The 27,712-nt window shown below is 44.1% G+C and overlaps 3 protein-coding genes across 3 annotated transcripts; all 3 read left to right on the top strand.

Annotated features, from left to right (window-relative positions):
- Positions 1 to 6,695: 6,695 nt before the first annotated feature.
- LOC106865507 lies at positions 6,696 to 10,479 on the top strand. Its single transcript, XM_014895648.1, has 3 exons — positions 6,696 to 8,225; positions 8,578 to 8,594; positions 9,921 to 10,479. Exons 1-3 carry the CDS (start codon positions 6,696 to 6,698, stop codon positions 10,477 to 10,479), a joined length of 2,106 nt encoding a protein of 701 aa, XP_014751134.1.
- A 2,936-nt stretch (positions 10,480 to 13,415) lies between these two features.
- Positions 13,416 to 23,892, top strand: LOC100844040 (metal tolerance protein C4). The gene is made up of 13 exons (XM_024455787.1): positions 13,416 to 13,841; positions 13,946 to 14,003; positions 18,827 to 18,959; positions 19,075 to 19,130; positions 19,628 to 19,742; positions 19,854 to 19,911; positions 19,988 to 20,106; positions 20,297 to 20,416; positions 20,680 to 20,781; positions 20,865 to 20,937; positions 22,257 to 22,324; positions 23,369 to 23,429; positions 23,495 to 23,892. Exons 1-13 carry the CDS (start codon positions 13,544 to 13,546, stop codon positions 23,617 to 23,619), a joined length of 1,386 nt encoding a protein of 461 aa, XP_024311555.1. The 5' UTR covers positions 13,416 to 13,543; the 3' UTR covers positions 23,620 to 23,892.
- A 1,277-nt stretch (positions 23,893 to 25,169) lies between these two features.
- LOC100825777 (CASP-like protein 2A1) lies at positions 25,170 to 26,998 on the top strand. The gene is made up of 3 exons (XM_003579466.4): positions 25,170 to 25,524; positions 25,623 to 25,740; positions 26,505 to 26,998. Exons 1-3 carry the CDS (start codon positions 25,301 to 25,303, stop codon positions 26,775 to 26,777), a joined length of 615 nt encoding a protein of 204 aa, XP_003579514.1. The 5' UTR covers positions 25,170 to 25,300; the 3' UTR covers positions 26,778 to 26,998.
- Positions 26,999 to 27,712: the final 714 nt, after the last annotated feature.

The raw sequence follows: 27,712 nt of genomic DNA, 5'->3' as shown, positions 1-27,712 counted from the left end.
CACTTGTAGCCCCACACTGCACACCCCCGGTGTCGGAGCACCGAGCGACGACAAACCACCTGAGGAAAAGTATGTCTAAGGAAGGGAAGTTACCTGTTCTTGGCAGTACCAATTATGCTTTTTGGAAAAATCGCATTAAGACTCACATCATATCTACTGACCCTTGTGTTTGGGAAGCAGTCACAAATGGCCTTGTTGTTCCTCAGGGACCCATCTCTGGATATGACTCTATATCTCTGAAGAAGTATCAAGCAAATGCCAAAGCTTGTGATATCATCTTCTCAACTGTCAGTGATGGTGAGTTCAACAAGATTAGCAATCTTACTGATGCAAAGAAGATCTGGGATCTCCTCGCTTAAGTCCATGAAGGGACAACCACTGTCAAAAATTCTAGAGTTACTCGCCTCATCAGTCAGTTTGACCGTCTCATGCTTGAGCCTAACTGTGGCAAGAAAGGCCACTTCATTGCTGAGTGCTCCGAGAAAGCTGATGAAGACAAGGAGAAGAATTCAAGAAGCACTCTCACAAGAAGAACTATTGAAAGGGAAACATTGCCCCTGTATGGGTTTTGATGAATGATGACAACATGGTTGAGAAACTAATGAGTTACACTGAGTGTTTCAGGTTTTAGTTCCTCAGAAGAATTGGTTTAACCAGCATCGATGACCCCTAAAAATTGAAGTACAGGTACTGGCGTGAAGTATGAAGAACTCAGTGAAGAACGTGAAGCATAGCATTCTTCATAGATTTTTCCGTAGCTTTTTCTTTCACTTGAGTATAGGAACGCTGTACTATTAAGAGGGGTTTGAAGTGTGAAGCTCGTTTAGGTGAAACCTTATTCTTTATGTTCAGCTTAGGCGAAAACCATTTTCTGTGTGTGTTTTTCGTCGGAGTGAAGAATGAAGCATTTCAGGCTTCACAGAAACTTCGGCGTGAAGTCTTCACTCTGAGTTCAAATGTGTTTGAAAATCTGTCGCTTTCGTGTTTGACCACCTAATCTAACCGTTGTGAGACAAAGTGATAAAGTGTGAGCTGGAGGCTCAAAGTTCACTTTATCCAACGGGTCACAATGGCTAGATCAGCCGTGGCCAAGGCTATATAAGACGACCCACCCCGAAGGAATTCGGTGGTGATCCCGAGTGAGTTGTTTTGAACAACACCTGATAAAACCCTTAGAGCTGAGCTGAGCGTGAAGAATGGGATCCCCCCTCTAGCCGAGCACTTGAAACTTGTTACTCTTGGTGATTGGCATCACCTAGACGGCTAGGAGTCAGTGTTGAAGAGCAATCGAAGATTGTGATTGGCCATCAACCAGTCTGTGAAGGTTCGGAGATCACCTCAAAATCTACCATGAGTAACTGGGCGAGACTTCGGTCTTAGCTCAGGAGGATTGGGTGGACTTGTGTGTTCGCGAGTCTTGTGTGACTCAGCCCCCTCAACGGAGACGTAAGATTGTGCCAACAATCTGAACTTCGGAAACAAATCCCTGTGTCTTCAGTCTTGGTGATTTCGCTCCTCAACTCTTACTCTCAAGTATAACTGATTCATTGTGTTCTATCTTTATTGCTGCTGCTATAACTGTTCATTTTTCTTCTTTCCGCTGCAACTCTAAAATTGTTGAAGTATTGTGACTGTCTTCAGTCTTCATTTTGAAGAAAGAATTAAAACTGGTCACATTCACCCCCCCCTCTGTGACATACTCGATCTTTCACTTGGTATCAGAGCAAGGCTTTCTTGTTTTGGTTTAACCACCTGAGGAAGAAGTATGTCTAAGGAAGGGAAGTTACCTGTTCTTAGCAGTACCAATTATGCTTTTTGGAAAAATCGCATTAAAACTCACATCATATCTACTGACCCTTGTGTTTGGGAAGCAGTCACAAATGGCCTTGTTGTTCCTCAGGGACCCATCTCTGGATATGACTCTATTTCTCTGAAGAATTATCAAGCAAATGCCAAAGCTTGTGATATCATCTTCTCAACTGTCAGTGATGGTGAGTTCAACAAGATTAGCAATCTTACTGATGCAAAGAAGATCTGGGATCTCCTCGCTTAAGTCCATGAAGGGACAACCATTGTCAAAGATTGTCAGCTCTAGTGAAGAATCTGAAGAATCATATCATCTGATGAAGAATCCAATGACGAGCTTGCTCTTTTTGTGAAGAGGTTCAATAAGAAGTTTGGAAGGAAGTTTGGAAACAAACTGAAGTATCAAGGTGAATCCAGCTCCTCCAAGTTTCGGAAATCAGCTCATCGGAAGAAGTCTGATATGGCCAAGAGAGCTTACTTCAACTGTGGCAAGAAAGGCCACTTCATTGCTGAGTGCCCCGAGAAACCTGATGAAGACAAGGAGAAGAAAGGCTTCAAGAAGCACTCTCACAAGAAGAACCATGATCGTCACAAGAAGAAGGATTGGAAAAAGGACTCTGCTCACAAGAAGAATGGCAAGTACTTCTCTAGAGCACATGTTGGTGAATGGAACTTGGATTCTTCACCATCTAAAGAATCATTTGACTCTGAGTCTGAAAACGGTGTCGCCGGATTGGCGATAGCTATTATTACATCTGCCAGAGAGAAGACTTCACTGTTTGACTCTGCAGGTTCATCAGAAGATGCCTCCGGAGACGATCGTTCCTCACCATCATGCTTCATGGCAAAATACTCTAATGTATCATCTCCTAGTGAAGAAGTAAAATTTAGTGATAATGATGAAACTGATAATGAAGAATCTGAACCCATGACATATGAAAGACTTCAGTTCATCGTTGAGAAGCAAGAAGATCTGCTTATCACTGAGATCAAGAAGAACACGAACATGGCTAATGAACTCAAAAGACTCAAGTCTAAGTTTCGGGCCATGGAAGAGGCTCATAAGGATTTGAAGAAAACTCATGTTGAGATTAGTCTTAACTATGTTTCGATTAAACTCGAGCATGAAAATCTGAAGATTTCTCATGAGGACCTCAAAACTGAGAATCTTGATCTCAATGCTAAGCTAGTTGACTTACCTCAACATGGTGATTCCTCTGCAGTATGCCCTAAATACAATTCTTCATTGAACAACATTTCTCAAATCACTACTTCACATGTTGTGACTCAAACTGATTTTCCCGATTCACCCGATATTGCTTCTAGCTTTACTACTATTGGTGAATCTTGCTCTATTGTCACTAACCCTTCACCTACTGATCTTTCACTGGCTAAAGAAAATGCTAAGTTGAAGAAGCAGATTGAGGCTGGTATCCTCAAGTGTCACCAAGGGACTGAAACCTTGAACCAGATTCTTGGTCTTCAAATTCCTCGCCGACGCAAAGATGATATCGGCTTTGAGAGCAAGTACAATGTTAATGGTGATGCTTGGCTCCCTGAGCAATATCCCCCTACACAGTTTGTCCCGGGAAGAGGGAAGTATACTGAGGTTCCTCCATTTGTGGGAAATCTGAATCCCCGCAAGGATGCTTCGAAGCGTCCCAATACTTCACGTGCTTACCCGATATTCCATGTTGATGAATCTTACATTCTGAAGATGGGTAAGGATAATAAAGTGAGAGCTAATTTCACTGGAACCATAATGCGTGCAGAACATGCAAAACCACAAATCTGGGTGCCAAAATCTGTCATTGCATTTTTCCGTGATGCCTTGTGTTCTTCAAGTTCTACTAACATGCAGGAACCCATGAAGACATGGGTGCCTAAACGAGCCTAACTTTTTTCGTAGGCATATGCATCCGGAGGAAAAGAATGGACTAATCGTTTGTTGAATCACTTGGATATAATCTTCTATCAATTGCTCAACTATGTGATAATGGACTAATCGTTTGCTTCACAAGACCATATGTGTATGTTACTTTAGAAAAGGATAACTCTTTTGTCTTCAGAGGGCGAAGAAAGGGTAACCTCTATCTTGTAAATTTTGAAAACTCCTCATACTCACCCTCTACGTGTCTAGTTGCAAAATCCTCACTAGGGTGGCTCTGGCATAGAAGACTCGATCATGTGGGCATGAAGAATTTGAACAAGCTTGTCAAAGGCAACCACATCCGAGGCTTGAAGAACGTTTTCCTTTGAAAAAGATCGTTTATGCAGTGCATGCCAAGCTGGGAAGCAAATCGGAGCGTCTCATTCTGTGAAGAACGTCATGTCTACTTCAAGACCTCTCGTGCTGCTTCACATGGATCTTTTTGGTCCTACAACTTACATGAGTATAGGAGGTAACTCATATGGCTTTGTGATTGTTGATGATTATTCACGTTTCACTTGGGTGTTCTTTTTGGATGACAAGAGCACAGCAGTTGAGATCTTCAAGAAGTTTGCACGAAGAGCCCAAAATGAGTTTGAAGTATCCATCAAGGCCGTGCAGAGTGACAATGGAACAGAATTCAAGAACCTACAAATGGAAGAATTCCTCGATGAGTACGGCGTGAAGCACGAATTCTCTGCACCTCATGTTCCTCAACAAAATGGGGTGGTAGAGAGGAAGAACCGTACGTTGATCGAAATGGCCCGGACGATGCTGAACGAGTACAAGACTCCTGACAGCTTCTGGGCTGAAGCCATCAACACCGCTTGTCGAGCTAAGTTTGATTCTAAATGTGACGAAGGTTTCTTCTTGGGTTATCCCTCGAATGCACATGCTTATCGAGTCTTTAACAACACTATCAAAATTGTTGAAATTGCTAAGGATGTGCGGTTCGATGAAGCTAACGGCTCCCAAGAAGAGCAATTACCAAAATCTAGAAGGATCATCCCGTTGATCAAATTCTTGGAGACATCAGGAGAAATGAAGTCTGGACCCTTGTGGAAAGGCCAAGACAAAATGTCATCGGCACCAAATGGGTCTTCAGGAATAAGCAAGATGAAGACGGAATCGTTGTGAGAAACAAAGCACGATTGGTTGCACAGGGCTTCACTCAGGTTGAAGGTTTGGATTTCGGTGAAACCTATGCCCCCGTTGCACGTCTTGAATCCATTAGAATTCTTCTTGCATATGCTAATCATCATGACATAACTTTATATCAAATGGATGTGAAAAGTGCATTCTTAAATGGTAAAATTGAAGAACTTTCTATGTTGAACAACCTCCTAGTTTTGAAGATCCAGAACATCCAAATCATGTCTATAAACTTGATAAGGCACTCTACGGCTTGAAGCAAGCACCTCGACCCTGGTATGAATGTCTCAGAAAGTTCTTAGTCAAAAAGGGTTTCAAAATTGGTAAAATTGACCCAACACTTTTTACAAAGAAATTGAATGATGATCTCTTTGTGTCAAATATATGTGGACGATATTGTGTTTGGTTCCACTAACCCTAATTTCAGCGAAGAATTTGGAAAGATGATGACGGAAAAGTTTGAGATGTCTATGATGGGAGAATTGAAGTTTTTCCTCGGTCTTCAAATCAAGCAAATGAAGAATGAAATCTTCGTCTCTCAAACGAAGTACATCAGAGAAATGCTGAAGAAATTTGGGATGAAATCTGCTAAGAAAATTGAAACTCCAATGCCCACGAACGGTCATCTAAACCTCAACACCACCGGTAAACCTGTAGATCAAAAAGTTTTCCGTTCCATGATTGGCTCATTGCTTTACTTCACCTGCATTGTCTTCAGTTTTCCTATTCCTCAGTTGTGCTATCTGTTCTTCGTTTTTTCGTTTGTCTTCAGTAGGTTTAGAAGCCTGTTACTTGTCTCTTTTTTCAAATTCATCTGCACAGTTGTTCTTCACTGCTGTTGCCTCTTGCTGACAGATGAAAATGAAACTTAAGGACACCTTAGAACCTATCTATCTTATCTATTTCTTTTCTGTACACAAGTCTGTTCATCGTAATTCAAGTATCATCGAAATCCTTGTCGGTGATGCAAGAATTTTCATTTTTCAAAAATGAGTTTTGTTTTCAGTAAAACCGACAGTCTTCAAAGTTCTGAAGAATACAACTTTAACGGAATCTCCTTTTTAGCCGTAGTCTTCACGAATCTTTCCGAACGGTCAAATCTTATCTCTAAGGAAATTTAAACCGTCCAGGGAAATCCTAACAGAAATTTTGAGATAAAAAAATACCGATAAGATTCTCCTTTTTCACCTCCCTATATAAGGACTTCCACCTCTCCTCGGAAAAATCACCTCAGCCCCCAAAATCCACCGCTCTCGCGACCTCCTCCTCGCCGCGAACGTCCGAACGCATTCTTCAAACTCGATCTTCAAGCTCGAATCTTCAGCGCCGTTGCTGTTCTACATCAATTCAAGTCGGGAATTCCAGGCAAGCGTCGTTTTTCCCCTCTTAGATCGATTCCGCGTAGCAAACGCATCTAAAATCCTCGTTTGATGCAGTAGATTGGCCGCTCTCGCCGAGTTAGGGTTTGCGGTTAGGGTTTCGGTGATTCCTCTGTTCTTCACCAAGCTCACCCTAGGTACACTTCAAATCTTCATTAGATGAATTCTCACTCCTGTAGATCGCTATGTTTGCGTAGATTGATGTGCTCCTTATTTTCGAAGTTCTAGCTAAACAGATCTAGATTGAAACTTTAGTAGTTGTACAGTTTATATCTGTGTAGCTGCCTTCGTTGAAGAACAGAGCTGTCATTCTTCACAAACGTAGTAAATCTGCTTCAACTAAAAACTCTTTGTCAAAATCGTTTTGTTGCTGAGAAATTGTGTACTTCTTGCCTATTCTTCGTATCCTCTACTTCACAGGTGTCACCATGTCTGATTCAACCCGCTTCAGCAATGACTCTGACAGAGAAGAACGGTACCAGTTTGACTCAACGCCTGACCCCTCACCACCAGTGTTTACCAGAGTAAACATTGAAGACTCAGATGAAGAAATTGAAGATCATGTGCCTCTGAGAGTGACACCCTCTCCTGGTGTACGCCTGAAGTATGCTATCAACTCCCCACGGCCTGGTGAAGTTTTGCCCAGTCGTGGAAAGAAAGTGGCGTCTAAGCCCAAGGCAGAGAAAAAGGAGAAGGTGAAGAAGTTCAAGGATGTGCCTGCTCCCACTGTTGAAGAAATCTTTGTCTTCTATTCTTCAGAAGAAGATGTGGAAGAGGAGACAAGAATGAAGAGAAAGCACCGTCTCCAGCACATAATCCGCAAGCACTCTCATATGTTAGCCGCTGAGATTTGGAGAAGAACGAAGGAAGCGGAGAGTGCCAACCTGTATTTTCTGGCTCCCAAGCTGGGAAACTTCAAGATTGCCCGCAAGGAAGGTGGACCTCACCGTGAGGAATTCAATAGAAGAGCTCTGCAGATCATCAGAGATATCAACTATGTTGATCTCTCCAAGAAGCCCAAGTCAAAGAAGACTTCAGACACTGAAGACAGTGATGTGTTCCCGTCTGAACCTGCCGTTGAACTGCGCGGTCCTGCCAGAGCATCCAGGATCAGAGGTTCTTCACTGCCTCCTCTTGCGCCTCGCAACAAGCCCAGTAAAGACTCCAAGGGCAAGACAAAGATGCCTGAGAAGAGGAAAGCCGCTGAAGACGCAGAGAAACAGTTCCAAAAGGATCTGAAGAAAGCTAGGAAAGCCTCTGCTGTTGGACCCGGTTCCTCATCCAAGGATGCTACTGCTGCTACTGCTGCCGCCATGGCCTCTGGAGAAGTTCCATATCCTTCTCAAGTTGTTCACATTGATCCAGTTCCGCTTGCTGCTTTTAATGAAGGAACGCTCCCGGATTCCCTCATGAGCCATGTTGAAGGCCTGATTGTTGCCAAGACTCAAGCTGAAGAATGGGAGCAGAACCGCAGTTTGCGTGTTGCCAGGCGGTTAGAAGAAGACCATGCTGAGAAGAAACGTGTTGAGAAGGAGAAGAAAGCCGAAGAGAAGAAAAGGGCTGACCTCACCGCCCTGAAGAAAGAAAAGGAACTTGTGTTGAAAACTCAAGCTGAGCTTGAGAAGAAGAAGAAGAAAACTATGCTCGCTGAGCAGATGAAACAAGTAGCCGAAAGCATGAAGGTTGATAAGACTAAGAGTGAAGCAAGGAAGAAAGCCGCCGAGAAAACGCCTGAAGTACAAGGCGGAAATGAAGAAATTGATCGGGAGAAGACAGAATATGAGACCCGTCGTGAGATTGGTCTCAAGGCCAGACATGATACAGCTGACCCCTCTGACACTGAAGAAAGTCAGGATTTACCTCAGATCGTTCCATCAAAGAAGATCACTATGACTCGTCAGGCGTCTCAGATTGCTGAAGTGAAGAAGACTGCCAAGGAGTTTGGTCTGAAGATCAAAGTTCTTGCCAGAAGAAGTTCCTCCACTTCATCATCTGCGGCAATTCCTCTGAAGAAAGCTTGACACACTTGTGCCAGATACATCAACAGTCAAGCTTACTTCACTTGCTGAGGAACAGGAACAAGCTGCTTCATCCCCCACAGTACTGTCTGAACACACCGCTCAACAGGAAGAAGGAGATGGGTGTTGGGGAAGAACCAAGAAGACCTCACCCGTCCTGAAGAAGCCCCCACCAGCAGCTCGTTGCCTCGCACTGAATCAGTGGATGCCTCTGCTGAAGAAGAAAGAACTTGTGACTTCGAAGCTGAAGCCACTTGTGATCTGAATGTAAATGACGCAAAAACTGATGCAGATGTGTTGGGGAACGCGGTATGCTACGCTAGCACAAAATAAAATTTTCTACCGCTTCCGCCCGGATCAATGCTGTAGATAATGGATCACGAGATTACCACTAGACGCGCAGACCCGTAGCGGAAGTAGAGTCGATGTAGCGCGTCGATGCCGAGTAGTCGAACAGCCTGCTCCTCCTCGCCGATCCCACGAACAGTTCGTCCAAGCGCCGCAGGTGCAGCGCCTCCGAGGTATCCACACGTACAGGGAGGAACTCCGTGCGGCGGACTGCTAGATCCGATCGCAAGGCTTTGGGCGTGGAGGTGCGACGGCCGAGTCTAACTCGCGTCTGAACTGGGGTTACCCTAGACGGGTTGGTCTCCTCCACTTATATAGACGTCCCTAGTGGGCTCAACACTTGAGGCCCATTAGGAGTCCAAGCCCGATACGAGTTGGATCCGATCCAACTCGGTTCCCACCCCTTAAGCGTGTGACCCTTCAGGTTCGCGGTCAGTCGGCCACGACTACGAGCTCGGACTGCGGGCCCGAGTAACACCTTACTCGTCCACTGGCACCGACTCAAGTCGATAGTTGGTAGCGGCGCCTAGCAGCACGTGCCAACTCCCGAGTAACCACAAGGTATATTGACGAACCATACAATGTGTCATATGCAACATTCCTTTTGCCTCGCGATATGTGTGTCGAGCTCAAGGCGAGTGCGTGTCATCCTTGTGGATAGCTCGAGTCTCTTCTCGTTCCTGTGATACAGATTCCCGAACGGGTTAACACTTAACCCAAGTCGCATGGCCATGCTTTCCGAATCTGATCACTCGAGAGGGCCCAGAGATATCTCTCCGAACAGGAGGGGCAAATCCCATCTTGATCAACCATGACTCGCAGTATGTTTCTCAGCAAACCCGAAAGCTACCTTTATAACCACCCAGTTACGGAGTAGCGTTTGGCAACCCCTAAGTAGGCCGATTCACATCCCAAGCTCATACGATGACCTCAGGTCTAGGACTGGCATATACATCGTACTTGAGACTAACAAATGACAATCATCTCGTTGTGTCTCAGTGCGGGTCTGTCCGACTCAACAATCTCATTGTCGAGTCCATGCTATCAGTCGGCAACACCTTGCCCTATGACTTGTGAAACATAGTCATCATACTGATTCACATTGCTAGTCTAGATTATGTGTCCGCATAACCTCAATGACTAGGGACCATTAGAACAACATCATAGAATACATAGTCTCACAAACAAATCACGTATTTATTGATACATATCAGTGATGATGTTCAAGGACAATAACAATAACTCATGAATACATAGGAAATAACATCATCACATGATTGCCTCTAGGGCATATCTCCAACAAGATGCCCCAGTGCCAACGCTGAAAGTTCGTGTGAATAAAGTTGTTAAGAAGAAGAAGATTGTTGCCCCGTCCGACCCGTCAGACCCGTCCAACCCAAATTCCTCAAGTGATGAGGAGAAAGAAGAAGAGAAGGAAGAAGAGAGAGACCCCGCGCAGTCTGATGATCTAATGGAGATTGACCGTCTGCCAGAAGATCTGCTCAAGCCTGTGCCGAAGAAAAGACGATCCGGACTCGCTAAGGATCGTGAAGACAGGAGACTCTCACGGATGTTTGTGACATCTCAAACTATGTTTGAAGACAACCGCGAGCTGTTGTCTCCCAAGCCAAAGATGCCTATATCCTCTGACCGAGAGAAGGTTTACTTCAAGGCCCTGAAGAACACTGAGCTTCGCCACATAAGGCTGGAGAATGGGCTGAAGTACAAGGAGGAGAGATCAGCTGAAGACCGGAGGTTTGGGTCTTTTCAGCAGCAGGACTACTATGCGCAGATTCTTCTGCCACGGACCCACTTTGCCAAGATGAAGTACATCAATGATGAATGATTCGCCACCAATGGTCAGAATGGAGTCATGACTGCTGCAAATGCTCTTAATAATATGCATCTGCTCACGTTTGTTTAGACCTGCCAGAATTGGAATGATGAGCTGATTCTTCAGTTCTATGCTACTTTCGGCATAAAGGTCTGCAGATTTGAAGACAACTCAAAGGGCTACAACATCTACTGGATGACAGATGGTGACAGGCACAGCTGCACCTCCAAGCACTTCAAGGATTTCCTTGGTCTTGCTGAGTTCGACGGCCAACCCAAGATCCATGAAGAACAGGCTGCCTCAGATGAAGACATTGCCATTCTCTATGAAGAAGGATTTTCTGGCGCCTATGAAGGACTGGCTGGATTGAAGCCTGGAGTGAAGATTCTCAATGACATTCTCCGTTTCACTCTCTCCCCCAAGCAAGGCAGCTCTAGTGAGATAGCCGGTCTTCACCGCAATCTGCTGCTTGCCATCTTCAAGGGTGAGAACAAAGATTTTGGAGACTATATTCTTCAAACCATCACCCATGCCTCAGCAGACTGGGTGCGTGCTGTGCCCTATGCACCCCAGATTATGAAGATCATCCTGCAGTTGTCTGAGAAGCGCTCTAAATTGGAGCATCGGCACAAGTACTTTTCGCTGAAGCCTCAAGATTCAGAGCCGTCTGTGCTTCCTCCTACCTCAGTTTCTGATCGTCCTGAGTCTTCACAGCCCATCCCATCGCAACCGCAGCCGAAGCAAGCACTTCGTCCATCTGACTCACAGTATGAGACCAGCTCCGGCACGGATGGTTCCTTGAAGAATCTCGTTGTGAAGCTCTTCCACAAGATTGAAGATCAGCAGGATCTCCTTGAGAAGCAGGCTGCTCTGTTGAAGAATCAGCAAGTACTCCTTAAGAAGCTGGTGTCAGCACTACCCCGACATTCTGAAGCCTGAAGACAGCGACGCTACACCAAGCCAGTAGTCTTCAACCTTTTTGGTGTCTTGATGCCAAAGGGGGAGAAGGAGTCAAGGAGTCAGGGGGAGGTTTCGCTTTGTTTTGATGCTGGGGGAGTTTTGCCTTTTTTGTCTGGTTCTTCGTCATTCGTCGTCCTAAAAACTTTGTCCTATTCTCTGTGGTTTAAAACTCTTGGTTGTGTTGAAGTACACTAAATATTGCCTGCAAGAGGATTCTGAAATGCCTGTAATAAATTTATTCTTCATGCATCTTCATTCCTCATGCATGCATGTTTACTTCAATACTTGTTGGTGATGCATCTGTTTACTTCAATTTATGAGCATGTATGAATTCTTATTATTTCTGCTCTAACCCTGTACACGATGCACACCCTTGCTTCTGAAGAATATGAAGATTTCCTCACACTTCTAAAGCTTTTTGCACTTGCATTCAAATGCAATCTAAATAGTGCATATCTTCACTTCAGGGGAGTCTTCATATAACTCAGAAGCTAAAACCTTCACAATTATTATTTTTTCCCATCTTTGAAGCTTTAACCAATGTTGTCATCAAACACCAAAACGGGGGAGATTGAAAGGGAAACCTTGCCCCTGTATGGGTTTTGATGAATGATGACAACATGGTTGAGGAACTAATGAGTTACACTGAGTGTTTCAGGTTTTAGTTCCTCGGAAGAGTTGGTTTAACCAGCATCGATGACCCCCTAAAAATTGAAGTACAAGTACTGGCGTGAAGTATGAAGAACTCAGTGAAGAACGTAAAGCATAGCATTCTTCATAGATCTTTTCGTAGCTTTCTTTTACTTGAGCATAGGAACGCCATACTATTAAGGGGGGTTTGAAGTGTGGAGCTGGTTTAGGTGAAACCTTATTCTTCATGTTCAGCTTAGGCGAAAACCATTTTCTGTGTGAGTTTTTCGTCGAAGTGAAGAATGAAGCATTTCAGGCTTCACGGAAACTTCCGCGTGAAGTCTTCACTCTGAGTTCAAATGTGTTTGAAAATCTGTCGCTTTCGTGCTTGACCACCTAATCTAACCGTTGTGAGACAAAAGTGATAAAGTGTGAGCTGGAGGCTCAAAGTTCACTTTATCCAACGGGTCACAACGGTTAGATCAGTCGTGGCCAAGGCTATATAAGACGACCCACCCCGAAGGAATTCGGTGGTGATCCCGAGTGAGTTGTTTTGAAGAACACCTGATAAAACCCTTAGAGCTGAACTGAGCATGAAGAATGGGATCCCCTCCCTAACCGAGCACTTGAAGCTTGTTACTCTTGGTGATTGGCATCACCTAGACGGCTAGGAGTCAGTGTTGAAGAGCAATCGAAGATTGTGATTTGCCATCAAACAGTCTTTGAAGGTCCGGAGATCACCTCAAGATCTACCACGAGTAACTGGGCGAGACTTCGGTCTTAACTCAGGAGGATTGGGTGGACTTGTGTGTCCGTCTTGTGTGACTCAGCCCCCTCAACGGAGACATAGGATTGTGCCATGCCAGGCCCGTTACGAGCTCGGCCCGTGCACGATTATAAACGGGCCGTGCCGGCCCGTGACCCGTCTTGGGCCGTGCCTGGGCCTTTGCCTCGTGCCGGCCCGTTTAACACATTTTTTATATTATCTACAGCCCATGAGAGGGAAATCAGGACATCACCAAATACACAGGATCTCCACCTCACTAGCAAGTGGCCTGATCACTTGACCATGTGATGTTTTGTGACTAATACTAGCGTGCGACATTTTTGTATGCTTATTTGGTCGGAAAAAATTAACTGGGCCGCAACTGGACCGCTACCAACGGTGAGTCCCACCGTGCTAAACGGGCCCAGGCCGGCCCGACCGGGCTCGTGTGCCGTGCCTGGGCTGGGGTTTCGCCGGAACGGGCTGGCACGTCATGGCCCGTTTTTAGGTGGGCCTCACGGGCCTGGGCCGTGCCGGCCCGTTGGCCAGCGATACCTATTCCCCGGTGGGGAGCCCGGTCCAGCACGCCAGAGGCCACGGTGCCCAAGAATCCCCCAAACCCTCCTTCCTGTTTGTTCTTCTATCGCTTTCCCTCGAATGGAAGCTGCGCCACGCCCTCGGCAGCAGCACCACCACCACCGGCGGCGCCGGCATCTCTAAATGCGCCGCCCCCTCGCTGCCGCCGTCCTCCGCCTCCGCCTCCTCTCGCCCTCCTCCCGTCCCCTCGTTCACTCTCCATCCCCTCTCCACCTCCTCCTCTCCCGCCGCGACGACGACCTCGAGGACCGCCACCCAACCCCTCCGCCTTCCCCATTCTCGCCTCACCCGCTCATCAGCTCCCCCTCCGGTGCCGCCGGCCTCCTCGGCCTCCGTGGGTGGCGGACACTCCCCCCCGCAGCTTCACCGCCCAGGGGCACCATCGCGGACGCGCCTCCTGTCCTGCTCAATATCTCCCGCAGTACGACGAGTGCCCTTTCTCTCCCCCCCCCCCCCCCCTCTCACCCATTTTGTTTGGTAATCTATCTTACGTTCTGTGTTGTTGCTGTTGTTATGGGGGCGCAGGTTATTCTCTGCGTGTCGCCACAAGCAAGAAGAAGCCACTCTTCGACGATGAGCACAGGTGATCCGGATGCCCACCTCGTGTTCTATAAAATGCATATCTGGCGCAATGCTATTAACTAAGTGACGGATATGTGTGTTTCTGCCATGCTTTCCTTAAGGAACCGTTTTTAATGCTCTTTGTACTGATACTAGTAGTCACGAAAATTATTTTTTCCATCCGTCCGTCAAACTTGACGGCCGCGCTCCATTCAAAAACATAAACGGAGCACAAAGTCTTACAGAAGTTTTAAACAAGAGATTTAAAGACTACAGGTCTCTAATAATGGAGTAAAAAGAAAGAACAAGGAAGGTAAATCTCTCTCAACTGAACAAATCAGCTGACCACGCCCCCAAAAACATTCTCGCGAAGTCGCGCAAGCATTTCCATCGCCGAAAGACATCACAGCATTGAGAAGATAGAAAAGAGCATATCTCAGCAGAGCAGCATCAGCCTTGCACAGCACCCAGGGTCTTCTAGCTTCCAGGTTCTGTAACAGCATCCTCCAGCATCTTTGCTTCTTCACCCGCATGTATGCCCAGCGCCACTCGCTGAAGAACAGCAGCTCCTTCCAACAAGGCCTCCTTGTCAGCTTGCTTGTGGAGTCCTGCCCAGTATTTGAGAAAAACACAGGTATAACAAATAAGATCCACAGGATGCTTGATCCATTTATTCTCAAAACAAGCATTGTTACGACTCTTCCAGATTGCCCAACAAATTGCTGCAACCCCAGCCACTTGCACATCAGTACTAACACAAATATGTTGTGGCAACCAACGAAAAACTTGAGAAAAGCAGTTAGAACGCATCTGAGCACCAATGATTAAGCTAACAATGCTCCACACATAACCAGCAGCATCACAACCAAAGAACAAATGATGTATAGTTTCATTTTGAGAACAAAAACGACATTTATAGTCACCCTCCCATTTTTGTTTTTTCATATTGTCTTTTGTGGCAATGGCATCATGCCAGATTAACCACATCCAGATCTTTATTTTGAGTGGGATTTTAGCTTTCCACAGGTGTCTAAAAGTTCTGTCAGGACCCCGATTAGTTAAGTGAGAATACATGCTCTTCACAGAGAAGATGCCTGCTTTGGTCCACTTCCACTTGGGATGATCTACATCAGCATTGGGCCCCCATTGGAATAACAGATCATGCAACATCCTAAGTTGTTCTTGCAAGGAGCAGTCCAACCATCTCCTAAAACGAAAATTCCACCTCCTACTGTGCATGTACTGAACCGACACCTCCTGTTCTTCACAGATCCTGAACAGATCAGGGAACAGTTCTTTAAGAGGTTGACTGTGTATCCAACAGTCCCCCCAAAAGTCAGTATTTCGTCCATTCCCAGCAACCATCTTTCTCCCTCTAAGATAAAAGTCTCTAACTTTCAATAAGTTTCTCCACAAAGGAGAGTTATTAGTGTTAGGTTGTATGTGTCTAATACTACCTACAATCCCATATTTACCTCTGACCAACTGTTGCCACATCCCATCACCAGCCTCTAAACGCCACCACCACGTGCAGAGCAAACTGATATTTAAAGTTCTCAGATTCTTGACACCCAAACCTCCTTTCTTCTTGGGCCTACATATAAGTTTCCATTTGACCAAATGATATTTTTTCTTTTGCTGGCCACCCTGCCACATGAACTTTCTTCTAGGTTTATCCAACTTCTCAATCACAGTCAAGGGCAAAAGATACATAGACATGTGATATATTGGGGTGCTAGTCAAGCAAGAATTAATCAATGTAGTTCGCCCCCCGATAGACAGACAACCCCCCTTCCAACCATCCAAACATTTTTGAATTTTATCTATCAGCATATTCAGATCAGATACATACAACTTGGATCCACTCACTGGAACTCCCAAGTATTTCAATGGCCAGCTCCCAGCTTGACAGCCAAACATATCAGTGTAAAATTGTAATTTCACATCATCATGTAGCACCATCAGCACCTCACTCTTCTGAAAATTGATTTTCAAGCCAGACATTTGTTCAAACAAATACAGCAGCAGTTTCACATCCTAATTTGCTCCACATCCTCCTCAACCATGATGATAGTATCATCAGCGTATTGCAACAGAGCAATTCCTCCATCCACAACATTAGAGGCCAGACCTACAAACATATTGTTTGTCTGTGCCTCCCTAAACATGGTGGCTAGACAGTCAGCTGCAACATTGAACAAAAATGGCGATAAGGGATCTCCTTGCCTCACACCCTTAAAACTGCCAAAGTAAGGACCTTCCTTTCCATTTACTTTAACACTTAAGGTCCCCCCCATCACCACAGATTTAAACCAACTACACCATCTCTCAGAAAAACCCCTAGCACACAAACATTTGAAAAGAAACACCCAGTTGACCTTGTCGTAAGCCTTTTCAAAGTCTAATTTTAAAATCAGACCTTGCTTCCTCCTCAGTCTGGATTCATGGAGAACTTCGTGAAGAGAAACAATCCCATCCATAATATTTCTTCCCTTGATAAAAGCATTCTGACAACTGTCAATCAACTTATCCATATCTGTTACCAAACGTAAAGTCATGGCTTTAGTAATCATTTTCAGAAGAGTGGGCAGCAAACAAATTAGCCTATACTTCTGGATTACATTAGCATCACTCCATTTGGGAAGCAAAGATATGCTACCATAATTGATCCTAGACAGGTCAATCTTATTGTCATGAAAAGCATGAAACATATTCATGATATCTTGTTTAATAAAATCCCAACATTTCTGAAAGAATTCCACAGGAAAGCCATCCGGCCCTGCTGCCTTGTTACAAGCCATTGAGAAAATCACCTCTCTGATTTCAGATTCCTCAAATCTCCTGTCTAAGGCTATTGCTTCCTCCCTAGTTAATTTCTGGTTTTCAGACCAAATGTTGTCTCTTAAGAATAGATTGCATTTATTATCATTACTGAATAAGCCCTTGTAATATTCTGTAGCATGTTTAACCAACAAGTCAGTGCCAGAAATTTCATTATCCCCATCCTGCAGCCGGAAAATAATGTGCTTCCTTCTTCTGCCATTAGCAATCCTATGGAAGTAACAGGTATTGTTATCCCCATGTAGTAACCACTGTTCACTTGAATTTTTGTTCCAAAATAGCTCCTCTTCATCATATATATCAAACAACTGAATTTGCAAATCAATCCTGAGGGCAAGCTGTTCATTTGACAGGTTATTCTCTTCCTCCAAAACTTCTAATTCATCCAATTCAGAAAGTATTCTCTGTTTCTTTGCTTTGATCATACCTCTCCTATTAGCTCCCCAACCTTTCAGTTTTTCTTAACCTTTTTTTGTTTCTGCACAATGGCATCCAAAAAATCCCTAGCTACAACTGGTTCTCTCCAGATCTCAGCAATCATTTCCAGAAAACCATCCTCCCTGAACCACGCTAATTCAAATCTGAAAGCTCTAGGTGTTTTGTCCACCATTTGATGTGTGTCAAAAATTAAAGGGCAATGATCAGATAAAGTTCTAGTGAGTTTTCTTAGTGACGTGAGAGGGAACAGAGTTTCCCACTTTTCAATAAATTAAAGCTCTGTCCAGTCGTCCAGTCGTTCCAAAGTAGGATTATCCTGCTGATTCGACCAAGTGTACTTTCCACCATTTAAAGGTAGCTCCCTCAACTCATGGGATTGAATAATGGAATTAAAATTTCTAGAAGGCCTTCCCAAACGAGCCGGTTTGTTCTTATCTCCCAACTCTCTAAGCAAATTAAAATCCCCACCAAGCAACATGGGAAGAGACTGATCACTACACAGCTGTGCCAACTCAACCAAAAAATCTGCCTTATGTTCCTCCTGAGCTGCACCATATATAAAAACCAGATATAATTCCTTTTTCTCTTGCATATCTTCCACATGCACCTTGATGTGAAACTGTCCCATAGAAACACCCTTAGTATTAAATCGCCAAGAATTAACACCTCCCAGGATGCCACCTGATTTTCCAACTGAAGGCAACCAATGCCACTGGTATTTCCCTTGCCAGTCAATCTTCCTCAAAAACTTATCAGAAAAATCTTTCTTCATTGTTTCCTGGATCCCAACAAAATCCACTTGATAATCATGTAAAATTTTAGCAAGATGGGAACTAATCCCTTTTTTAGCCACCCCCCTACAATTCCACAACACACCAATCATGAAAATCTATTTGGTGGGTTCCTTACCCTAGGACCATCTATCAACAACTCATGTGATAAATGATCCAAACCCCTCCTTCTAACAGAAACTTTCTTACCAGCAGAACCTCTCCTATCTCCTTTTTTCTTAGCTGATCAGTCACGAAAATTATGTATGATTCCTTTGAATAAAAAGCGCATGCTGGTGACTTGATACCATTTCTTTATATGGGGGGAAGGGTTCTAGAATATATGCTTATGTGCTGCGATATAACAGAAATGCTAGTGCCTCTATGCTGCGATATGACAGAAATGTTATCCCATTTGCAAAACTGGAATAGTAATGGAGGTAAGTGGAGTGATGATGTTATCTAACTTTGAGAAGAAAGACTGTAGGATGTGTACCTTATCTTTTTCTAGAGGACAGATGAATGTTATTCCTCCAATCAAATGAGGAAGAAGGTCCACTTTGAAATGTTCTCCGATTCTCGTGAAGTATGAGTTATGATGCTTGCTCTCCAATAAATACTTACTGCAGATTCATTAAGGGTATTGAGTAGTAGCATATTAGTTATTCGAAGTTTGCATTGGCAGATTATTTGAAAAATGGTGATCATCAATTCATTATTACGTGCGTCGATTATTCTCAAGTTTCTCTATTGATATACATTTTGTTTTATGTAACTGCTATTCGGGTGACCTCAGCCACCGGGCAGTTAACACAGCACTTTGGTGTAACTTTCTTGTCTTCACGCTAAAGTTTGGTGTGTGGTTTTCAACGTCTAGTCATGTTATGCTGGCTGAGCTAGTGCATTCAGTTGCAGACTTTGCTAACCAGGTATCTTTAACCTTTTCAACTCAAGTTGGTGTTTGTTCTTTTTTCCTGTTCCTTTCTATTTCTTGCTATGGAGTGAAGATTCTTGCTAAGGCATTAACTGTATATCAAACTTCAGGCCCTTCTTGCATACGGTTTGAGAAGCTCAAGACGTGCTCCAGATGCTCTACACCCGTATGTATAACTCATCAATTTGTAATGCATGCTTTGTCAACAAATATCAGTGTTTTTTACAGAAATTTTCTCACCCCTCCCTTTTATATGGAAAAGTGTGGTCCTTTTCTTGGAAGTACTCCCTCCGTTCCATAATATAAGGCGCCCACGCATTTCAAGGTCTAACTTTGACCATCAATTAGACTAACAAAATGTGAATTATGTGTTATAAAAATTATACCACTAGATTCATATCTGAAAGAAGTTTCTGATGGTATAGTTTTTACAATACAAAATTCACTTTTGTTGGTCTAATTGGTGGTCAAAGCAAAACATTGAAATGCGTGCGTGCCTTATATTATGGAACGGAGGGAGTACAATTTATTTGAATTGAACTATTGGCGGTAAGGAGATATTTAATTTCTAGAACAAGGCTATTTGAGATATGCCACAAAACTGAAGCGGTGCCCTATGTTTTGACTCAACAACTGCTCACCATAGCTTAATCTCTTTTGCAGCTATGGTTATTCAAAAGAAAGATTTGTATGGTCCTTGATATCCGCAGTTGGAATATTTTGCTTGGGTTCAGGTGCTACTATTGTGCATGGAGTTCAAAACTTATGGAGTTCTGAAGTATGATGCCAATTTATCCTTGGATTCTCTAGAAGATTTTTCACATTTATTCCATTTTATTACCGAATATTATCACCCAAGATTAGTTTTCATAATAGTTCTATTTGACAGTCTCCGGAGAACATTCAGTATGCTGCATTAGTGATTGGTGGATCGATCCTAATTGAAGGTTTTATTTTGCTAACACTTGTTCTCTTTGTTTATTTTAGTTATGGTTATAGTTGAGTAATCATGTTGCCTCTTAGGTGCTTCACTTCTTGTTGCTATAAAGGCTGTTAAGAAAGGTGCAGCAGCAGAAGGAATGAGTATCAGGGACTACATCTGGCGTGGTCATGATCCAACTTCGGTTGCTGTTATGACTGAAGTGAGTAATGTGTCCTAGAGTACTTTAAGACAACTTTTCATGTAGTCCAATCGCTTCATGCAACCACAGTACTGAACCTGCATTTATTTTATTTTAGTTACTTGTAATCAAATTTCCTGTTCAGTTAACACTTAATCCTTATGTCTTAACTTCCTTGGTTTCCTAATCGTACCCCAATGTTGTGGGACAGGATGGGGCTGCTGTTACAGGTCTTGCTATTGCAGCAGCATCTTTGGTGGCTGTTCAAATGACAGGAAACCCTATCTATGATCCAATCGGTTCCATCATTGTTGGTAACTTACTTGGAATGGTATGCTAGTTTTTGTTGGTTCATATTTCTTTTACTTGGTTTATATTTTTTCTGTTCCTACAAATGAAACGTTGATACTAATGGCTTTTTGTACTATTCGTGGCGATGTGCCATTGGATATACTTCTAATCGTAACTACCAATAAATGTTTTCATCTGGATAATGTTTTCTCCTCTGATTGTTTGGTTATATTTGCTACCCTTTGCTCATTCCCGTCCATGCCTTGCTTCAAATCATGATTAATAATTGTGCTGTCTCTGTAGGTTGCGATTTTTCTCATTCAGAGGAACAGGCATGCTTTAATTGGCAGGGCCATTGACGATCATGATATGCAGCGGGTTCTTGAATTTCTCAAGTCTGATCCGGTAACTTTCGGATGACTATAATTTCATACAATGCTCAAAACTCAAAAGCTTTCTCATGAAGCTGATTTTATTGCACCTTTCAGGTTGTAGATTCTCTTTATGATTGCAAAAGTGAGGTTATCGGGCCAGGGTTCTTCAGATTCAAAGCAGAAATTGGTATAACTATTATCACCTGCCAATGCCATATTCCAGCTTACTGTTATTCTATTTTATTGCCACTTTCACTTCATAATTGGGACAGCAAGGTAGTTCCAGATTGAGGCGTTAGTTTCAGTTCCACCCATCGTGCCTTAGTCTCAGATATCTCTTTTTGGAAGTTAAAAATTATGAAGCACTCTTTTTGGCTAACCTTAGTTACTCTTACTCATCGTTCTGTAGTCTAGGATGTCTTCGTTTGAAAGTCAATAATTCTGGATTAGTCTTTTTGATTAACCTTGGTTGTTTCTGTTTGATGAATTGTATTTTAATTTGTAATTGAGTTGATTGGATCTTGATCCATCTTCAAAGAATAGTGGTACCATCTACTAACTACTTAATATCGAAGCAACTGTGTTACAAACATGTTATTTTTGTTGCACTACTAAGAAAGTAATTTACTGAGCTAACTTCATGACTTGGCAATTCACACGAAGTCAGTTGATGAACTCATAGGTGCTGTTCTATTACAATGGTTATAGATGTCCAAATTTCCCATTGGGGTACTGCCTCGTCTGTGTTAGAATTAATCTCGAATTTGAGTCTAAGTAGGTTTCTTAATTAGAGAAGGTTCTTTGAGTTTCGCAAATTAAATTTCCATATGTGTGAGTTTGAGTTGGAGTAGGTTTTGTTAGGCATGTTCATTTCACACTAGAAGTCATGTACGAGTACGTTTGGTCCTTGTTCTTGTGTGTGTATATACAGATGCAGGGGCTACAGCCTTGTATCGACCTGTAAGACCGTGAGAGAAATAAAAATAAGAGGAAGGCACGTTAGGTGCCTTCGGCAAAAGTCTCTGACTGTGTGTGTTTGTGATATTTGATTCATGTGATCGATCCTTGGGGCTAAGCAAACAGCCCGCATGGATTTCTCCTTTGGGTGGGTATGGGTGGTAGAGGGTTCCGTACATAGTTTAACAAAACCGGGCTGCCGGTCGAACCCGCAGAAACCAGAACCGGCAGTTCCATGGGCTCAACTCAGCTCAAAGACCGCCTGCACAGGTTTCTAGAATAAACTTGATGAATCGGCCAGTTTTTGGTGAAACCGATGAACCATCGGCCAATAGTACCTGAAACTATCGTACATGAGGAGAAAAGTTTATTGCCTTAGGTTGGATTCGAACTCAGGTAGGGATTCCTCACAATCTCCATTTCCAGTATTCCGGTCAACATCCTCCCATCCAAAGTTGCGATCTATATACTTGCTTGTTGTCTTTTATCTTGCCCTATTCTCCCTTTCTGTTCTTATCTTAACAATTTATTGACCTCATCATATCACAGATTTCAATGGAGTAGTCTTGGTGCAAAATTATTTGGAAAGGACTGGGCGTGGAGTATGGGCAAAACAGGTCTCTCTTTTACTTTAGAGAATGTAGTTTTGCCTCCATTTTGAGTCCTGTTGCTAGTTAGTGCGGCATTTTCTACTTTGTCTGCTCATCTGTTATAATTAAAACAACTGCTAAAATTTTATATTTCCTCCGTCCAACAAAGGATGTCTCAACTTTGACTAAATTTAAATGCATCTATGCACTAAGTCTTGTCTAGATACATCCAAATTTTGACAAACTTGAGACATCTTTTGTTGGACGGAGGGAGTATTGAAATTTTAGGTAGTCTGTAACTTCCTATTGCTCTTCTAGCAATTATAGTTTAAACCCAACTAGGTTGATGTTTAGTGGCTTGTTCAATACGCTGGTATTTTATTTAGAGAAAGGAGCAATGCTCCTGATTTCATTAATGAAATCGATTACAAGGACCTAGTTCAGCAGTCTTTCCCATCAAGGGGAGTAGTTCGACAGGTAAATTGCAGAAAGTAAAATACAGAATCAAGCACTTGCTTGAAACTGAAACGATCTCCAGCTCTTAAAGTACCAGCACTCCAGAAAATAAACCAATAGGCAAAAGTCTTAAGCATTAGTGATGCGCCTGTTTGCAAGGCTCCAGCCATGTCGTCAATTCAGCACCTCCGACACAACCAATTAATACGCCGGTATTAATCAGGCACTCACAAACACAGGAGTCATTTAGCTATTTATTAATGCTAACTGCACATGAGAAAAAAATGTATTAACTACATGTCCTTGTTCTAAGCTGGGGAAAATATCAAGTGCAAACCATCATTCTGATGTAAAATTGTGTGCACTTCGCATATAAGATTTCAAATAATCCTCCTAAGAAGCAAGGCATAAATGAAATGAGGATTTATACCCAAAGTTTCATCCAAGTAAGTTGCTTTACAATATGAGTTGCATCTTTGCAATACAAACCTTTTGAGATGGTTATAGCCCAACTAAACAGAAAGAGTTAGCATCTTTTCTGTTGCTCATCGATCTTTAACAAATCTTCAATAGATAACATCTATAGAAAAAATCATATAATTCCCTTTATTACAGTTCCGGGAGGCATCATTAAACAAGGACGACGAGGAGTTACGAAGGGTCATGGCTAACTATGGTATGTTGCTCTAGTCACTGAATTTGTGTTGGTTATCTTTTTTCTGAGAGCAAATGCTTGGACAGGTGAGGGTGTCGTGGATGCTCTGGGATACGAAGTGGATCGGCTGGAGTCAGAGATCCAGAAGATTGTGCCTGGAATTAGACATGTTGACATCGAGGCACACAACCCGGAAGGGATTTCTATTTAGAGCAGCAATTTTTGTACAGTATGGATGCATTCGGTTGGTTGATCACACTTTTGCTCTATGCCAATCCGATTAGTATTATTTTTTGGCGCCCGGATATTCTATTCCTCGGAAGTTCGGCCATTGTTTACCCCATGTATGAACGAGATGCTTCCAGATTGTCTTCGTGAATGCTCACGTGTGCTTGTAAAAACTCAATAGTCGACGGCGGTCTGTTACCTCCTCAGTTTGTTTGCATCTTGTTTTTTGAATGACTATTTATTTTACTTTCTTTGATTCTAAATTCTTGTAGTGGTTTTAGTTGAAAATTGTATTCTCTTCGTCCTATTAAGACTACTTTTCATATATAGATACATTCATTTTAAAAAAAAATTGAAAAAAATTTGAGTCACTGGGATGAAATGATTATTAAAACAATTACAAAAATTTAGTATCGGTAGGGATGCCGTTTGGGAGGGTATGGACATACCCGTGCTTTGCCTTACCCATACTCAAATACTAGTTTACCCATCTCTTTCCCTACCCAAATCCCCCAATTAACCAAATTACCCAGACTAGCCGGCCATGGAAAAGGAGGCTGCGGTCATCTGCAGGACGGCGAGCCTCCTTGGCCTCATCGCCTCCATCCCAGGCTTTGTCGGTGAGAGCCTGGTGGATCTCCGCCTCCTTGGCCTTCACTAATTTGAGCCAGAGACCTCGAATTTGAGATCAGCCGCCCGTTGCTACGGCGAGAAATTGCCGGCGTTCTGCTGCGAGACTCAGCGTGCTGACGCCTTCGCAAGCTTCATGAGACCACCGCGAACGTCCTGGACCTCTCCTTCGATGACGCCGACAACTGGAGGCCCAACCTAGAAACCACTCGGTCTCGCCGTTGCTCGTCCTTGTCACCGGCCATCTCCGCCGCACTCCGTGGTGAGCCGAGCCCACTGCCTGACTCCTCACACTTCCCTATCCCTCGTGCGCCTCCCTCCACCCCGTCCGGACTGCCGGAGCTTCACCGCCGGCGACTGCTCTACTCCCATGCTTGTCTCCTCTAGGTATTATGCATACCCAACCCAATTTTATGGGCAAAAGTGATCCTTCCCCATACACGACCCGTTTCTCTGGGTAACGGGTAGGGGAACGGGTACGGGTTACCCAGCAGCATCCTAGTCCGGAGGTAGTACGTCACATTCGGCCTTTGTTCTCAAATATTATCTGACTAAATATCTGTTAATTGAAGACGTTCCCGTTTGCCTTGCTCCCGTATTTGATTCAGAGTATTTTTGATCGATATAATCGGCGCTCGTATTTATTTCGCAGTACATCTAACACTGCCCACTTCCATTCCAAAAATTGAATGTAGTACAGTGGATATGGTTGAAGCACGCACATCACCGAGGAAGGGCCTCGATCGCAAACGCAAATGCAAAACAGGACGAATGTTAATGGCCTTCGAGATCGATCGATCATCGGTCAGTCGACTCGTCGTCACTGGCCTCGAAACACCCATACGGCACTGCCACCCGCGCCATTAACTGCGGGCATTCAAGCCGCCACGCTGCGCTCCAACCACTTCCTCTGCTCCGCTCCGCACCTTAAATGCGCGCCTCCCCCCTTCGTCCTCATCCAACTCCAGACGAGACGAGAGGGACATCCCCAGGAAAAGGAGAGTGAGAGTGTTGTGGTTCGGGTCGACAACATCATGTCGAAGATGGCGGACGAGAAGGTGATGGCGGCGCCGGAGAGCGCCGGGGTTGGGGAGGACGCGGGGGAGCAGACGGTGGCGGAGGCGCGGGTCCGGCCGGTGGAGACGCTGCTGCGCGCGGTGCCGCTGGGGCTCTGCGTCGCCGCCATGGCCGTCATGCTCCGCGACACGCAGACCAACGAGTACGGCACCGTCTCCTACTCCGACCTTGGCGGATTCAGGTACGGCCTTGCTTCCTCCTAGCGGTTTCCTTTCCTCTTTTGCTGCTGCGCTCCTCGCTGGGGCTTAATTCTTTCGGTTTTTGGCGCAAAATCCAAAGGTACCTGGTGTACGCCAACGGGCTGTGCGCGGCCTACTCCTTGGTCTCCGCGTTCTACACTGCCGTGCCACGGCCGGCGACCCTGTGCCGCTCCTGGATCGTCTTCCTCCTTGACCAGGTTATTCACTAATTCCCTCCTCCGATGCATCATCTCCCTAATTTACCGCCTTCACAACAGCAACAAAAGAGTAGAATGATTTGGAGCTGTTTAGTTAGCTCGAGCAATGAGTGTAGCAGCACAAGTGAAGTTCAGTTGGAATTTATTTTCCAACCTATCCTCTTTTTTCACTAAAAAAAGTTGTTGGGAGAGCAGGTTAATGCAGTACGAATTCTGTTACGATGTTAAGTGTAGCGGCAGCTAACTTCCTGTTTTAGATCACAGCTTCGAACTTAGGGAGTAGATCTGTTATCTTATAAGTACAAAGTACAAAGCTCATATAAAATCCATGCATGCGCCTTTGCCGTTTATTCTGTTGGTATTATTGGTATAGATTGAACCACACACAATGAACCTGTTATTACTCCTTGCTGAAAGAAAAACCCCTCTTATCGGGTGTGGCTATATCTCATTCGTCCGATTTTTAAGAAAAAAGGTTAAATCTCCACTTATCAGAGCAGTTAGATTATGATTTGGATGTTATTCTCACTCTTTCACCCCCAACGTGCTGTCGTTGAATTAGGATCTGACGGCCAAGCACGGCAACTGACTAAAAACAGGCTATTTCTCGGTGACAAAACTGATTATGTTATTACTTCTCTGTCAGTACTGCCGCTATCTCAGTTTGTTCATGGTCTAACGGCCGCCACTTCTAGTACTCGTACCAGATCATTTCGCATGAACCCCAGGACTCCCTTTCACTCATAACGGATGGATGGATGCAGGTGTTCACGTACCTGATCTTGGCGGCCGGTGCGGCGTCGGCGGAGCTGCTGTACCTGGCGTACAACGGCGACAAGGAGGTGACGTGGAGCGAGGCGTGCGGCGTGTTCGGGGGATTCTGCCGGCAGGCCCGGACGTCGGTGGGCATCACCTTCGGCTCCGTCCTCTGCTACATCCTGCTCTCGCTCATCTCCTCCTACCGCCTCTTCAGCGCCTACGACGCGCCGCTGCCGGCCGGCAGCAAGGGCATCGAGATCGCCGCCTTCCCGCGCTAGCTGACGCGTGGCCGATCGGACGACGACAATGCGACTACTGGCTACTAGCTTAGCTACTTGATTGTGGATCAAAACACGGACGTGCTACTGCAGTATCTATCGCTCAGTGTGTGTGTGTAGGTGAACAAAATAAGTATGGATGTGTTCATAGTACCCGTACTTGATATGCAGCTACATATAATGGTGCATCTGCTCCTCGTTTGACTTGATTATTTTGCTCACCACGTTTACCACGTAGTACTGCTAGCTTTGCTTCTTCGATCGATCATCTGCTGTGATAAATTGATGCTTTCCAAAAATGCAGACTTTTTTTTTGTAAAGAGGCAAACACGAGTGAAACTAAGGAAATGGGTATGCCAGCTGTTAAATAAAAAAACAGGAGATGCTGAAATGCTAAGCAATTTCATGGTTAATTTTAAACTATTAAACATGATTAAACTAATGACCGGTGGAGTGGGAGCTGTTCCAAACACACCAGTACTGTCTTGTTGGGCTAGCGCACACTCCAGACGCAGTACACGAGTTGTGATCTGATGGAACTTAGAGAGATCTATGGACTATGGTTGACATAAGTCCATACTACAACTCTAAACACCACGCATGCTAAACACTACAGAGTTTAAATTACCGCCTCAACTCTAATATCGGTTGGAACACGAACTCCATGCATGTGTGTGTCTACATGTGTATGATCTACTGTCTGTGTGCGTGCACGACCAGAAATGTCTTTGATCTTTATATAGAGATACTAGACAGATAAATATATCCAGATGCATGCAAATAATGGCAGTATGGAGCTTACCATACACATTCTCCTCCAGCTATACAGGGAGCTATAGCACGCACAGCCAAGCAAAATATGCTGCTACTCTATTTATACGTTTAAGTTACCCCTCACCCAACCAATAAATGGTTTTCACATATGTGACAGGTTT

This window comes from Brachypodium distachyon, chromosome 5 (assembly GCF_000005505.3).
Source record: "Brachypodium distachyon strain Bd21 chromosome 5, Brachypodium_distachyon_v3.0, whole genome shotgun sequence".
NCBI classification, from domain to species: Eukaryota; Viridiplantae; Streptophyta; class Magnoliopsida; order Poales; family Poaceae; genus Brachypodium; species Brachypodium distachyon.
The sequence above is the reverse complement of the archived record's forward strand: the minus strand, read 5'-3'. Positions and strand labels throughout refer to the sequence as shown.